The 16,585-nt window shown below is 34.1% G+C and overlaps 1 protein-coding gene and 1 pseudogene across 1 annotated transcript; both read right to left on the bottom strand.

Moving 5' to 3' along the window:
- LOC132060117 (probable methyltransferase PMT7) overlaps positions 1-16,585 on the bottom strand; it is a 109,810-nt pseudogene that overhangs the window by 14,823 nt on the left and 78,402 nt on the right.
- LOC132060116 (UPF0481 protein At3g47200-like) lies at positions 7-2,290 on the bottom strand. Its single transcript, XM_059453016.1, has 2 exons — positions 2,196-2,290; positions 7-1,277 (listed from the first exon to the last, which is right to left on the bottom strand). Exons 1-2 carry the CDS (start codon positions 2,245-2,247, stop codon positions 760-762), a joined length of 570 nt encoding a protein of 189 aa, XP_059308999.1. The 5' UTR covers positions 2,248-2,290; the 3' UTR covers positions 7-759.

The following is a 16,585-nucleotide window of genomic DNA, read 5'->3' as shown; positions in this document are numbered from 1 at the left end:
TGTCTCAATTCTTTCACATCATTTGGTGAAATCACAAGAGATTTCATGAAATTTATGTATGACACAACAGCTCTATCAATAGGACCATTTGGGCACAATTCATAAGCTATCATGTTCATGAAAAATACTTTAGTGTATGTTGAAACATACCAACATGGGAGTTTGAGATTTGCATAGTAATAGTGAGACGTAAATCTCACACCTTTAAAAGAATCAATTCCACTAGGCCTAAAGTGAATCCCTTTTGATTTCAAATCCATGACTGAGCGGAACACATTTGTGCCCAATGCCGATTTGTGTAGTAAATGATTTTTTCTCCAACGATCGAAGATGAAATCAAAACATCGTGATTGTTTGACATTAGCTTCATCGTAGCTACCATGAACAAGTACCCTTCGAAAAAATTCAAGAAGGTGAGGGGGTTCTGTCTCCATCGAATTTTCTTGCATGTTGTCCTCTTGCTTACCGAAGAACATTTGAGAACAATAGCTTTTCAGATTCTCTTCAAATGCACTACATTGCTCACCACTGTATCTCAACTTAACCAAGAGCTTGAGAACGTGAAAAGGTACCTGAAAGGTGAAGATTTAGTATATATGTATAAAAATGTAAATATGATATTTCCAACGGAAAGTCAGCCGGAAAAGTTTCGGATGGACCTCCACTTGGAAATATTCATTGGAAATTTGCGCATTTTTAGTAGTTTGATCTATAAAAGGGGTTCAATTGATCATCCTTGAGCCTATATGTCTCTACCATTCATACCTGATTTTCGAGCAAATATAGGTCACGTCTAGTGATCAAATAAATTGCGATGCCAAGGTGCTTAATGGTATCGATTTGTTTAGAGGCGGAATTTGGTGTCGAATTTGTTGAAATCTCGATATCATTTAGTATGAAACACGCGTCGAGGAGCATCATTCTGGCAAATTCAGAGTCATCATACTTATTAGCGAATTCTTCGAGGTAACAACTTCTAAAATCATCAATCTCCCCTAGAATTTTTTCAAGGAAGAAATCTTGGTCTTTGTTACTTCCATGAATGAACATTTGTAGAGCCTTGGGCTTGAAATCTTCAACAAAATTGAGTTCTGGTTTTCCATGGTGGTAAGGTCCCAATGAAACTACTTTAGGATCATAGTCATCACTTTTTTGATTGTCAATTCTCATGACTAATGGAACCTTTGGTATTTGACGCCTTCTTGATGTAGCTTTTAGTCCTGAAGTTGTGATGTCCATCATTCCGCCAGATTGTGAGGTCATTTCCTTATACTTTCCTCATTGAACAGGCAACATAAGTTAGTTGAGTTTAGTTCTATGGAGTTTAGTTCTATGCACACACATTATAAAAGTATTTACATAATCAAGTAAGTAATTATAAGGTTACTACAAGTAAATTTGTATGATAAAACACTAATGAGTTTAAGTATTATCCACTGACAATATAAGATAATTTTACACTATCAAGTCACTTAAAAGGTAACGACAGGTAAATCTATCCGATAAGCATTTATTGGGAATTTAAAACGAATGGTAATTTACCTGCTATAACATGTTATATTAATATTGAAGATGTAAAATTCTTTGCACTATCGGTGCATATTAAATCGGACATTAATGAATAATGAACATGCTATCCTGTGATAGATTATACTAATATATTAAAAGCCATTATATTGTCAGTTTACATTAAATCATACTCCCTCCGTTTCAAGTAAGTGTTGCTTTAGCTCATTTCACCACCATTAAGAAAAACAACAAGGTATAGTTTAGTTACCCCAATTTATGTAGTAGATGTTTCTTCAGAATTGAGCATTATTAAGAAGAAGTAATTTTTTAACATAAAGGTATAGTTGGAAAAAAATTACTATTTTTGTTTTGAATTTCTAAAGCGGCACTTATTTTAGGACTAATTTTATTTGCTAAAACGACACTTATTTTGAAATGGAGGAGTAATATGTGGACAAGTGTTCCATCATGGTGGATGAATATCCTAACATCGAAGCACACCCTTCCTATAGATATAAGAGCGCTTTATCACAAGTGAGTGCTTAAAAGATGGTCTACACAAATCAGAAAAAAAGAAGAAGAAAATAACAGGCTCATTGCTAACTACAAGAGGCTTACAATATTTAATCTTAATGAAGAGTAATAAAATGATATTACTGATATAGAAGAATTAATACATTTCGTACCAGTATTAGGATAAGGAGCTGTTGCTGCTGAGATGTTGGACAATGGTTTCATGAGGGATGCAGCACTCTTAAAGGATTATTATGAAGGAATATACAAGCCTTCTTTCTATATTAAGGAATAAATGTTAAAGTGTCTTATATTTGGGTGCTTTATTTAAAGTTAATAAAGGCATATATTTACTTTAATTAAGAATCAAATGCTTTTGTTTTGTTTTGTTTTTGTCTTTTCTTTTTTGAAGGAATAAGATGTTAGTAGAGCACATCGAGATCTATGGTTTTCTTATTCCAAAACAAATAGTATTCACCTTTTTTTTGTTTTCCATTTTGATTTCTTTTTGGTGTTCCACGTACAAAACTAAAGCATCATGAACAGTCTACCCTCAATTATATAAATTATGAACCAAATACAAGCCTTCTTTCTATAGTAAGGAATAAATGTTAAAGTGTCTTATATTTGGGTGCTTTATTTAAAGTTAATAAAGGCATATATTTACTTTAATTAAGAATCAAATGCTTTTGTTTTGTTTTGTTTTTGTCTTTTCTTTTTTGAAGGAATAAGATGTTAGTAGAGCACACCGAGATCTATGGTTTTCTTATTGCAAAACAAATAGTATTCACCTCAATTATATAAATTATGAACCAATATTGTTGAGACTATTCACCTAGCTAAGCTAAATTATGAACCAAAAAGAAAATGTTGGCAATCCCATGAAATAAGAAAAGGCCAACTTATGAACCAAAAGGAAAGGCAAAGCTTTTGTTGAAGTAGCACTACACTAGTTTCTATTTCAAAAAGCATATATAATCCTTAATTATTTATTTAAGAAAAAATAAGGACAATTTAGTCAAGTATCCTTATGATTAATGTTATGGTCGGTCAAGTGATGGCTATATATTCAACGACATTCGCTATGTATTGCTTGTAAAATTTTCTCATTCTATGAGTAAAAGGTCATAAGTTTTTCACGTTCTACTTTGATTTTTCATCCTAATTAACTATTTAATTTAATTTGATGTAAATATTTAGTGTACATTAATACACAGTATAATAACTGACCCTTTGAAAATAATAGCCTTACCTACACAAAGTAGTTGCACCAATCCAAATTAACTTATCCTAATCTCACTTTCCTCTCTCGCATCGACATCCCAAACTGAAAAAGACCTAACTGTATAGGGGAAAATTCGAGCAGATAGGTTGAGTCATGCGAAGGTGCCATGTGGAGACACACACCCTGTGGATGAATAGGTTCATGCGAAGGTGCCATGTGGGGACACACACCCTGCGGATGAATAGGTTCAAGTTGCACCTCGAGGGAGATATTAGAGTTCGGAATAGGTAAGTCAAAATGCTTCGCACTAGACACACAATCCATCCTTGAGTCTTTTACGTATATTTTATTTTTTCTTCCAACGATCCATTTTCTCTTGTCATCAGCATCATTTATAGTCACCAGACTCTAACCAGAGCTATTAAAAGAGTTTGTAATTGGATATAATTCTCTTGTCTTTAACCCTATTTCATAACAAATTTAATTGAGAATCCTAAAATCACTTTTTAGTGGTAAACCAATTACGCGGTGCAGATTCAAATTAGTTGGAGTTTAAATGTGATATCCAGTGAGAAATCACGGGAGAAAACCCCCTAAATTTTCATTTATGGACAAATTAATTGGTATTAAGAAACCTCAGCTTTAAATCTAATAATAACAATTTCAAACCCATGATAACACCTCGTACCTTTAAACCAAGCTATGTTCATGACTTAGGACTTAGGAAACCAGGCAGGGAGTGTTAGAATTAAATCCGTTTCAGTTCAGTGAAGTTCCAATTTTACGCCCAATTTATACGGACCGTATAACTTTTACGGTCCATACTTCCCTCCGTAAAATTAATACGGACTGTACTTGTGGTCCGTATCTGTGCATGGAAAATCTTGAGCTACTGAAAATTGCCAAGTAAAATACTTTCAAATTATACTGATCGTACTTCTAAGTACGGGCCGTATTTGAGACCGCATAATAATTACGGACCGTACTTCAAGTCGTAAATATGGACAGGAAATACTGAAGCAATGTTACCAATTTACGGACACTTTTTACGATCGTAAATATTATACAGACCGTAAAAAGGGACCTTAATTTGTCCCGACAGCAGAACACTATAAATTTGTCGGCTCAGTCTTTTATTCAGTTTTTCATACTCTCAAGCCCTAGCACAAATGTTCTCTCCTCCCACCTTTGAAATTCATCAAGGCAGGCCTATTCCAAACATTCCAAGTGAATTCTAACATATATCCATGAATTCTAAATAGAAATTCATTGTTTCTAACCTAGGGTTTTCAAAAAACTCATCTCAAAGAGTTAAGGTTCAAGCTTTTGGATTTCTTCTCCAAGTTCAGACCATTGTTACAAGTTTTGAAGCGATTAAGGTATGTAGGGTTTCTATCTACGTGTGGGAACATCATTATTCTTCCTCACGCCACGTTCATCCATGAAAACACGAAGTTCCATAAACCTATGATTTCTATTATAAATTCATGATAACCTTGAGTTACAAGTATCATGTTATACCATGTTTGTATTACTAATTTGTCATTGTATTCTTGATGTTCCATTTTGGTTGTTGAGAATCCGTCCGTAATCCATGAATACCCATGTCTTACATTCCATGGGTTCTTAAATACAAGATATGAACTATTATGCTTATTTTCATGAATTTCTACATGCTTCCATTTTTTCATACAAGTTATACTATATATCGATCTTCCTGTTATAATACACTCACGAATTGGGAGTTGCACAGATTACTGAGAAGGTTCAGACAGCTTGAAACTACGTATGCTAACGTAGGATAAAGGTCACTCTGCCCATTTAGGACGATTCTTTCATGTTTACCCATTGCGGGTTATTAGATCCATTCATGTCATGTTCATGTCTCGTACCCCAACAAGGTAAGAGATGGCTTAGTTGATCGGTCAGAGATCAAACAGCTCGTGCTCATGAGGTGATTATATGTCGGTTATACTAAGGCTCTCCCACTTAACAGGTTTATATATTCATGTCAGAAGATACTCATGTTCATGTTCAGCTTACAGATACAGATACAGTTTCAGTTCTATTATTCCATGTGCCATGTTTATTTAATTCAGTTATTTTACATACCAGTACAATTCAAGTGTACTGACGACCCATTCTATTGCTTGGGGCCTGCATTTCATAATGCAGATTTACAGGACGACGGATCAGCTAGTTAGGACTTTGCCCGTAGCAGCTATTGGTGAGCCTCATTCCATTCGGGGTGTTATCTTTATTTATTTCATGTCAGTTATGCAATTAAGGTTTGCCTTGTCCCGGTAAACAGTTTAGCAATCAGACTCATGTCAGAGGTTTTATAGACTAGACTAGTTCAGTTATGCCATGTCAAATGTTCAGAGTCGTATAGCCAGCATTGGCCCAGTACTTATTATATTTTCAGACTATTTCCACATCATGTTTAAACAATATTTTTATTAGTATGTATGATTACTTATGTTATTCAGACTATCCATGTTTATATTATATTCCGCATCAGTTCATGCCCCATGTTGATTCAGCAAACCATGTGATTACCTCAGTCACATGCAGCAAGGTACCGAGTGTCGTGTTACGCACAGGCTATGGTTCGGGGATTGACACCCACATCCATAGTCCAGTTCCACTAAGCTGAAACCCTCAAATTAAAACTGAAAAAATTCAAAAGTCACTTTAATGCTCTGGGCTCTCAGAAGAACCACTGCCCTTTACTACCAAGATTATACTTTTTTCACTTCCAAGACTCCAACTTTCAACCTTTTATCCTTCATACTCACCCTTCACCAAAAACCCCACAAAACCCCTCTTCATTCAGACATCAAGAACCTCATCCTATTTGACGGTGATAAAAAATGCTCACTTTTGGTAAACTTAAAAGACCAATACTGGTAGGTTGATACTTAAGAGACTATTTTGAACCTACTTCTAAAGATAAGAGACCATTTTCGTAATTTTCTCCTACCAAACTGAAAACCTCAACTAGAACTAAAAAAATCAAAACCTCAAACTAGAACTGAAAAATCAGAGTCATTTGAACTTCACCCTCGAAGCTTCAGTGCTCTTGATTCTCAGAAGAATCAACGTAGCCACCACACAACACTTTGCTTCCAAGATTACATTTTTTCACTTCCAAGACTCCACCTTTCAACCTTTCCTCCATTGTCTTCACCAATTCACCAAAATCCCACAAAAACCCCTTTCTCAATCACACATAAAGAACCTCATCCTTTCCATTATCACTATGGCAAGTTCCATAACCTTCTCCAAAACGTCGTCGCTCTACCATCTTTCCTCTTCACAGCTTGCCACAATAATTAAACACTTCAACCCCAGTTTCTTTTTGTTAACCCCCCATTTGGAAGGACTTTAACCCCAAATTCGTAGACGGTTTTTAGTCAAAATTATTCCTTATTTATGAGAGTAGGTCTATTATGGTCTTGCAAATATAATCTTGAGCGTCTTTAGTCCCTTAAGTTTACTAAAGTGAAGAATCTTTGGTCCAACTAACGGAATGGGCCAAAAAACAGACAGTGACTATCAAAAAATATAGCAAAAGTCGATCGAAAAAAATTGATCGACTTTCGAACTGACGTAAAACCCGACCAACTCGATCGCTTTGATCTCAAATTATCTTATGTTTTTTTTTATAAAACCCACCAAGCTAATTCCTTTTTGTGCCAAAAAACTGGAAAAAATAAAAGCTCAAAGTTTTCCGGCTGTTCCGAAAGTCAATCGGTTTTGTCGATTGATTTTTTCCGTGTTTTTTGTTCATCTCTGTTAGTTCTTAAGTTCATCCTGTTAGTTAGACAAAAAAAATTCACTTCAAAACTCAAGAGACAAAAAAGACTCAAAGTTATATTTTAAGGACTGTAATAGACTACTTTAACAGATATGGGACAATTTTGGCTAAAAACTCTTCATTGACCACATATAGTCCATTCCACTAAGTTGAAAACCTCAAATTGCAACTGAAAAATCTAAGTCATCAAATATTTTCCCCCTCAAAAGCTTCAATGCTCTTGATCTTCACAAGAACCACACAACACTTTTGTAACACCTCGTATCTTTAACCTAAGCTTTGACCATGATTCTAGACTTAGAAAATCAGATAAAGGATGTAAGAATTGAAATTTCCCTGTTCAGTTGTAAGATGGGGTTTTACGCCCATGAACAGTGACCGTATTTCAGTATACGGGCCGTAATTCAAGTCGTAAACTGGTACCAAGGATTTCTGAGCATTCTCGAATTTGGCATTTGGATGTTACATTGTTAAATACGGACTGTATTTCAGAGACATACGGCCCGTATTTCAAAACGTAAACTGGTACCAAGGATTTCTGAGCATTCTGGAATTTGGCATTTGGATGTTACATTGTTAAATACGGACCGTATTTCAAAATATGGCCCGTATTTCAAAATGTATTTGGAATTTGAGAAAACTTCCTCCATAAAAGTTGTAGAGCTTTGAAATACCTTTTCAACGGTATATTATGGGGGTCAAACGGACATCTCTGTAAAGAGTTATGACCATTTTACTGAAGAGAGGCAGTGTAGTCCATACGGAATACGGACCGTATTTCAAAATACGGCCCGTCTTTCAAAATACGGACAAGACTTTCTTTGGACGTAAAATTCAATTTTCCAGAACACTATATATTCGTCCATATCAGTTCAAATCATTATTTTTCATTCCTTCAAGCCCTAGAACGACCTCCTATCCTCTTCCATCATCAAGAACACCAATGTAAGCCTACTCTAATTATTCCAAGTCAATTCTAATACATATCCTTGTAATCTAAACAAGAAATCATCATTCCTAAAACTAGGGTTTTCAAGAAAACTCATCTCAAGGTTCAAGAATTCAAGATTTTGGAAATCCTCTTCAAAGCTCGAGTCTTTAATTCAAGTTTTGGAGCGACTAAGGTATGTAGAGTTATTATCTACGTGTGGGAATATCATTGTTCTTCCCCACGCCCCCTAATCCATAAAGTATGAAACTTTACAAAACTAGGGTTTCTATTCTATACTATGCTCATGATAACCCTAGGTCCATGTCTATGACTATATTATGTTTGAGTTGTTATTATTCTATCATTGTGTTCTTGATACTCATTATGATTATTGAGAATCTGTCTGTAATCCATGAAAACCCATATCTTGTATTCCATGTGTTCTTGCATGCATGTTTTTAAATAAAAATGCTTATTTCATGAATATCCTACATGTCTACAAGTTTTCATGCAATTATATTTTATAACTATGTTCATGCCATGACTCAAGATACATACATGCTAAATACAAGTTATTTCATGAAACCATGTTTATAAGTTATTTCATGAAACCATGTTTATAAGTTATTTCATGAAACCATGTTTATAAGTTATTTCATGAAATCATGTTTACAAGTTATTTCGTGAAATCATGATTACAAGACAAGTACAAGTTAATTCACGAAAATCATGGGCTTCTTAGCCAAGTATATTATGTTCATGTTTTTGGGAGTTGCACAAATTACCGAGAAGACTCAGATAGCCTGAAACTACGTAGCCACCGTAGGACAAGGATCGCTCAGCCCAGTTAGGACGATACATTAATTTTACACTGAATGGATCCATCAGGCACGTTACCACCTCATACCTTGGCAAGGTATGGGGGCTCTGCTGGTCCGACGAGGTACCAGACTTCACGTACCCACGTGGTGATATCACATGGTCGGTTTATGAAATGCTCTCCCTACTTATCATGTTTTACGTATGTTATTTATATATGTATCCATGTTCATACTCATGTATTCATGTTCATGTCCGGAGTTTCGATTTCGATTCTTATCACGTTATTCCATGTCCCATGTTATTTCTTTCGGTTGCTTTACATACACATTACATTGATGTCGACGTCCCTTTTATGTGCCGGGGCTCGCATTTCACGATGCGGTACGGATTTACTGGGACGACGCCTGCGCTCGTTAGGATCCGCACGTACCCGAACTTATGGTGAGCCCCATCTCATTCGAGGTTTAGACATTGTCATTCTTTAATTAGTTTTGCATCTAAAGGTATGCTGGGGGCCTTGTCCCAGTAAGTATGTTTTCCAGTCAGACTCATGATAGAGGTTTCATAAACTAGACAAGTCAGTTATGTGATGTCAGACATTCGGAGTCGTATAGCCATTTTGGCTCATTCATGTTATTTCCGCACTCTTGTTTAAACAAGTATTTTTATTAAGTATTATGACTTACTACATTTTATAAAGGCACATCATGCATTCACGTTATATTCCGCTCATGTTATGCCTCATGATGATTCAGCAAGCCATGTGATTCGCTCGGTCACATGCAGTAAGGCACCGAGTGCCGTGTTTCGCCCAGGCCATGGTTCGGGGCGTGACAACTTTGCTTCCAAAATTACATTTGTTTTTCACCTCCAAGACCCCACCTTTCAACCTTTCCTCCTACATCTTCACCCCTTCACCAAAACCCCTCTCTCATTCAGACATTAAGAACCTCATCCTATTTGACGGAGATCAAAAGTACTCACTGTTACGGTTCACTTTTGCGCAGGTGTATAAAAGCTACTAAGAGGTTGTGGACTCTATTCGAATTTTATATTTTTAGAGTCACCTCCTAATTTATTGGTAAACTAAGAAAATCGAGTTAAAAAGATTTTATCAAACAAAGAAAAATTCCTTTTAAACCAGAGTTCGAGGTAAGGGTTCTGGTGATCTCTCAGGGAAGGTTTTAAGCACCCTAAATTAAGGATCCGTAGAATACGATTGATCTTCGAGCTTCCAAGTGTGATTAATTGTGATTATTTGCTAAAAATATCCTCTTTCTTGCATAACTGTCATGTCAATATCATAACTCCTTTTGGCAAAAATTCCCCTTTTTGAAGAAAGCTGAATCTTTTTTGGAAAATGTATGTAAGGTATAAATGATCATTTCACTTTCTGGACCAAAAACGCACTCAAGGTTTCTCCTAAGTAGAGTTCAACTAATTCAATCCCAAATGTTATGTCCCATTTAATCCTTATAAGTTTTACAATGTTCGAGTTATGGCCTTTGCAAATATTCCATGAAAATTACACAATATTTATAAAAATATCCCTCTTTTACTAAGTCATGAGATTTATCTATTTTTTACTTTCATTGAAGGTCAATCATATCCCTTTAAATTCTTTCCTCAAACTCAGGCCCAAGTAAGATTTCTTTTATTTTCATTAAGTTTAAGTGGGCCAAGGCCCAAAACTGTTTTTGAAAGCAACTTGAATCATTTTTTCTGAAGTGAGGATTGTTATGAAGTGAAATTATACACCTCATGGAACTTGAATCAGTTTAGGAGTTAGGATTGTTATGAAGTGAAATTATACGCCTCATGGAATGTTAATTTACCACTGAAGTCATTTGTTAACTTACTTAGGAAAAACATATTGTTCTTTACACACACCAACATACATCAGTTTTAGCTAAGGCCTGGATGTCCAATAAAGAAGTAAGACATTACATTTGCTTAAGGCAGGTTCTTGATCCTATTCAATCCTATTTCTAACCTCATAACTAAGTAAAAAAAACATACAGAGTCCTCAACAAAACTAATTTATATCACCATTAAATATCTTTTATTCATTCTGAATACCCAAGGAGGGACCGGAGGGAGCAAACAGAAATGGGGGTGATTGTAACATTCTTAATCATTTTAGACATACCGGGTTATATTAACTAACAGATTGTTCAGATGAATTCAGAAAAGACAAAATATATTTGACAAACTTTGATAAGCTATAGATCTCATACACAAATGTAGACAAGCTACTGTTACAACAAAGCAAACAAACTGAGACTAGCACTTGATAGCTACTTACAGATAAATAAGTAAAGCATGGTTCCAGACTCATTTTGAACTAAAACAAAGATTGGAAAGCTAATATTCAACTTGTCTGCACATTCAGCAAAGCACAGAAAAAGAACACAATTCTCTTTTCAAGGAAAAAGACATCTGCTGGACTAGCTTCAAATCATGTAAGAATGAGGAAATAGTAATGCCAGCTACCCTCAAATTGAGAAAACAAAACTGGTTAAGTTTACCCAAAGGCATTTGATCAGATCAGATTAGAGCTTCTTCGATTGATGTAAATTTGAGCCAAAGATTAGTAAAGATAGTCCATACTTAAAACTAAATAACACAAAGAAGTCCAAGTGTTTAATATCTGAACCAGAACCTCAAGCAGTTGTTAGCCTCAAATTTAATGTCAAAGCGAAAGGAACAGGAGTTTGAACTGGAAATAAGCAGCCACCATACAACTCACATCACAATCTATTAAAATCAGATGTGTTCTTAAAATCATTATGCTTAAATGTAACAGAATACAAGAACTCATGCTTAGCATACATATTGAAATTTAAAAGGAAACTCAATATCTAAACTCGTTGGGCTTAATCATGCTATATTAAGATCAAATTTTTAACAAATAAAAGCAGAGCAGGGAATTGAACAGCGTACTAAATGAGCAAAACTGAAAAAATAATTTGAAGGATATTATCCTACCAAATCAGTAACTTAGCATGCCAAATCAAAGCTAAATTAATCTAATCTAAAGCATTTGAAATACACAAAATATAAAACTAAGGTGAGGAAGAGAATTGCCGAGGGGGCGACGAGAGTCGACGAACAACCTTTCACCCAAAATCGACGAATCGAAAGACTTCAAAAATTTAACTTCCGCGAAACTTAAGGCTTAGCCGAGTTTCTAAGTGTTTCTACTCTTACGGATGTAAAAACCCATTTTGTGGTGTCTCTGAAATGAGAAATGGGGGGTTCTATTGATTTTGGGTTCCAATTGAACGATGTGGGACTTCTTCACAAAGTGAAATTCGCTCAATTTAATTTGAAAAGATTCGAATATTTTCCTCAAAAGAAATTGAAAATCAGAGATTAAGGAAAACAAACAAAAACCATAAAAGCTTTACCAAAAATGCTGTATGTTTAGCCGAAAATGGCTTTCGCGTGCATAGAGGTCGAAGGAGAAAACGACGTTGATTAGCTGTTGACTTAGGGTTCGTTTGGTTGTTGATTTTTTTTGCGTAAATTGTTTTTTTGGGAATTAAAAATGAGAGATTGGGCCGGGTCTTTTGATTTGGGTTGGGTGAAATTTGGGCTGAACATTGAGCTAAAAATAACGGCTAACAATTTAATTTAACTTATAGCCTTTTCATGTCAATCATAACCAAAACTTGTCTAATTAATCAATTGGAGGCCAATTAATTATTCAATTAATTAATCAAGCTTCTTGACCCAACAAAGTATGGACTAATTTAGTTGAAAATACGTACTTAATTATAAATACTTTGTTTTTTTATGCAACTTGGTTTTCAAATCGGTAAAATCGACCTAATCTATACTTAAAGTTATATGAATCCATAAAATTACTTATCAGGATAAGAGAAAAAGTTCATCCAGATTGTTGAATAGAAAGATATGAATACTGCTCTTGATCTTAATCTCTTTTCACTATCACATTAAAATTTCTTGGGAACAATATTAGTCATTTTATTTAAATCTCACAAGAAAGACCAATTGTTATCAGGAAAATGAAGACTTGTAGTTTAACTTCTAAAAAGGAAACCTTTTAGTTTTAAATCTTAATTATATAGGATTAAAAGTTTATTTCATGAACAAAGATCTTTACTTATACAAAATGATACCTTACTAATCTTCAACATATCTTATGGTGTATTCTATCAACATTTGCTTTATAATACCAAATAATTGAGTAACAATATACAAACTTGAGTATTACAAAACCAAATAGATCATAAAAGTGTGAAAGAGTAAACAATATGCATTTTAATAGCTAAAGTTCCGAAACGCGAACATGATCGATATGCAGATTTCAAGTTCTATTCTTTGTCCTTCGTTCTTCTCAATAGTTCAAAAAAGAAGCATAGTTTACATTAGACCTTTTTCCACCTCCTATTCATTCATGTTTGTGTTTAGTTTTGTATTTCGACAAAATCAAATTTAGAACTTCTAATCACTTTTGAACTTGTGAACATATACCATATAATATTGTCCCACTTAACACTCACAAAGCATATAAATATTGGTCACATTCAACGGCCCAACGTCAGCAAGTAAAATTAGGTAATATAGCCCTGTGTGGAGACATGTCCGTCCACAAAAAGTTCACATATAGTTATCTAAGATCACAGATAAGTATTATAATCAAATATCACTTAATGAAAGTACAATCATTTGTGTCTCTACACCAGTTTCAGTATTCTCAAAAACTAAATTCAACTGCTAGCAAAGGTGCATAGTTTTATCAAAAACTAAATTCAACTGCTACCAAGGATGCATGGTGGACAGATTGAAATTTTCAGGTTTCACCAATATCTAAGCTATGCACAAACGGCACAGACCAAGTAGCCGTGTCTCTCTTTTGCTTCCCTGCAAATTTACTGCAGTCTCTAAATCCCTTAAGCTCATTGGCTGGATGAACTCCCACTTCTTTTTCCAGAAAGCTAGCTCGTGAATCTTTCTTGAACAATTTGACCATGCTGTATAAAAATTAGATAGCATCACATAGCAAACCGACTTCCACAGTCGATCACAGTATCCCCGGTTCTCATTTTGTGCACATGGCTTCCGTGGATGCTGATCCGGAGCTTGTAAGAAAACGTTTTATGTTCTGATTTTTCAACATACCATCACTAATTTTTACTTGATAAGAGCTCAGTTGAGGGGATAGCAACAATAATATCTTATTGCTGGATTGAAAGTTGATTGGGTGCAGTAAGAAGTTGATCTGCAAGATGTTTTCACTAGATAATTCATCTCATGCCTAACAAAGGAACAACTCTAATCAGCAAAAAAGAAGGAACATCGAATCACGCAGATATAGTTTAATGGTAAACAAAGCAGGCGGATTAAGAATCCTGCTCTCACATGCAATTCTATCAACAAACTTTCCTCTAGATGTAGCTACATGTCCTTCCTTGAAAGCTACACAAAATTAAAGTAAGAAGAATACAGGTAATTAAGTTTGGGTCTCCAAAGAGTAAGCTTGAGAAACAGAATGAAGTGACAGCACAGAATCTACCATCTAATGAAAAGGATTTATTAAGTTGTCCTGAGCCTTTACCTGGTCACATCTAGAAGAAATTTCAGGAAGGCAGAATCCACAAAATATGCAGTTAAAATAAGAGGAAATTTAAAGCCAAACAACTTTAGTAAATAGTATAAGGTTTTATCACTTTTAACCTTTTAATTCTGGATCTAAAAGAAAGGGAATTGGCAGCGGCAATTTCATTTATCAGTTGCCTTCATTCATTCACCTAGTAAACGAATCCTGAATTGTTGATTGTGTTGCTAGCACCTGCTGGCTAGGGCTCCCTGATTTCATCTACCGCACAAATTGCATAAAATTAAAATTTATTTTTAAGTTTAAAAAGTTAATGTAAAAAAAATCTGTACATCAGTTTTTTTTTTTTTTTAATCTTATCCCTGTTTAAATGTAAATTGAAATAACTGACTGTTGTGAAAGTATGGTTCCATTATAATAGGATACTTCCACTATAATAGGACACTTAAATCTGGATTTGAATTCAGGGTGAATTTGATTCCAGCAGGAAATTAGTAGTTGTGAACAGAAAAGTTAACCATATTATGTTTTGATAACGTAATGACTTGTACCATGTGATAACAGGCAGATTGACATTCCTATCAAAAGATTTCCAGTTATTTCTCAAATAACACCTTCATCGACTTTTAAGAAAATACTTCATCCTTGTTAGGTGTTGCCAGCGGCTAATACAAGTAAGTTGACCATTAAAATAAGCACGACTCATAGGATTTGCAACGCCAAAAAAAAAAAAAAAAAAACATCTACTTCAACTCCTCAACTGAAAAGATATATACTGCACCTTGAATGATTTTGAAGGACGAATGGACATATCTACACATCCTCCTTGCAAATAGAAGTTGATGATCGTTAACGTATTACAAAACAAAGAGGGTTAAACAAATCAAAATGGCCCAACATTTTATCTATACGGACGATGGTGCTGCAGAAGGCAAAAGAAAGAAATTACCTGTTGTAGCACATCAAGCTGGTATTACAGCGTCGGGTAGCATTTGAATTGGGGGAACATTAAAACCTATTACATGAAGCCTTTCTCTTAGTAACATACAACTAAATCAATACTGATTTTATTTCTACAAAGATTGAGTAAATGAAATTAAGAGTCACGTCTATATGGTAGCGAGTGCTTTGATTAGTAATGATCTATATATAGACATGTATAAACTGCTTGAAATGGTAGCTATTTTTACTTTTACTGAATGTGAATTAGAAAAGAATCTCTTGTTGAGGAAATGTGTACAATGGCTTGTATAATGAAATTTTGATAAGGAACCATTTTGGTAGTCATTCATCATACTAACCCTAATACGCCGTAGCAGCTTTAAATTTTTTATCTTCTAGATAATTGTAATATAGTTACTGTGTATTCCGGATAATGCTTATCATTGAGTTCTTTTTGTTTTTTCAATTCAAATTTTTAGGAAGAAACTAAGATAATCCTAAAAGGAAGACAATTCGTCAATAATCTGCTGAATGGACAAAAACATGGAGCAAAAAGGTGTCAAATTGTATGAAAGCAATCAAATAAGTAATCAAATAAGTATTAAGGAGATTTAAAAAAGGGGTTTTTTTTTCCCCCGGGGTTTTTGGGGGGTTTTTCCCCCCGTTTTTTTTTTTTTTTTTAATTTTTTTTTAAAAATTTTTTTTTAAAAAAAAATTAAATTTTTTTTAAAAAGGGTTTTTTTCTTTTTTTTTTTAAAAAATTTTTTTGGGGGGAAATTTTTTTTTTTTTTTTAAAATTTTGGGGCCGGGTTTTTTTTAAATTTTTTTTTTAAAAAATTTTTCTTTTCCGGGGGTTTTTAAAAAAAAATTTTTTTTAAAAAAAAACCGGGGAAAAAAATTTTTTTTTAAAAAAAATTTTTTTTTTTTCCAAAAAAATTTTTTTTCCCAAAAATTCCCCCTTTCCAAAAAAACCAAATTTAAATTCCATCATTTTTAAAATTTTTTTTCCCTTTTTTTTGGGGCCCCCTTTTTTTTTTTTTTAAAAAAAAAATTTAAAAAAAAAAAAAAAAAATTTTTTTTTTTTAAAAAAAAAATTTAAAAAATTTTATTTTTTGGTAAAGGAAAAAGGAACCCGGGAAAATTTAAAAATTAAACCGGGGTTTTTAATTAAAAAAAGGGGGGGGTTTTCCCCCCTTTTTAAAAAAAGGGGGGTAAAATTTTTTGGTTTTTGGGGGAAAA

The sequence above is a fragment of the Lycium ferocissimum genome, chromosome 6 (genome assembly GCF_029784015.1).
Source record: "Lycium ferocissimum isolate CSIRO_LF1 chromosome 6, AGI_CSIRO_Lferr_CH_V1, whole genome shotgun sequence".
NCBI lineage: Eukaryota > Viridiplantae > Streptophyta > Magnoliopsida > Solanales > Solanaceae > Lycium > Lycium ferocissimum.
Note: the sequence above shows the minus strand (reverse complement) of the source record. Positions and strands in the feature narration are given on the sequence as shown.

Bases quoted from the DNA above. Each gene is read 5' to 3' on its own strand.
- LOC132060116 (XM_059453016.1), bottom strand. From the start codon at position 2,247: ATGAAACCATTGTCCAACATCTCAGCAGCAACAGCTCCTTATCCTAAT. The intron at 1,278-2,195 runs GTACGAAATGTA...CTGTTCAATGAG, and splicing joins AGCTCCTTATCCTAATACTG to GAAAGTATAAGGAAATGACC.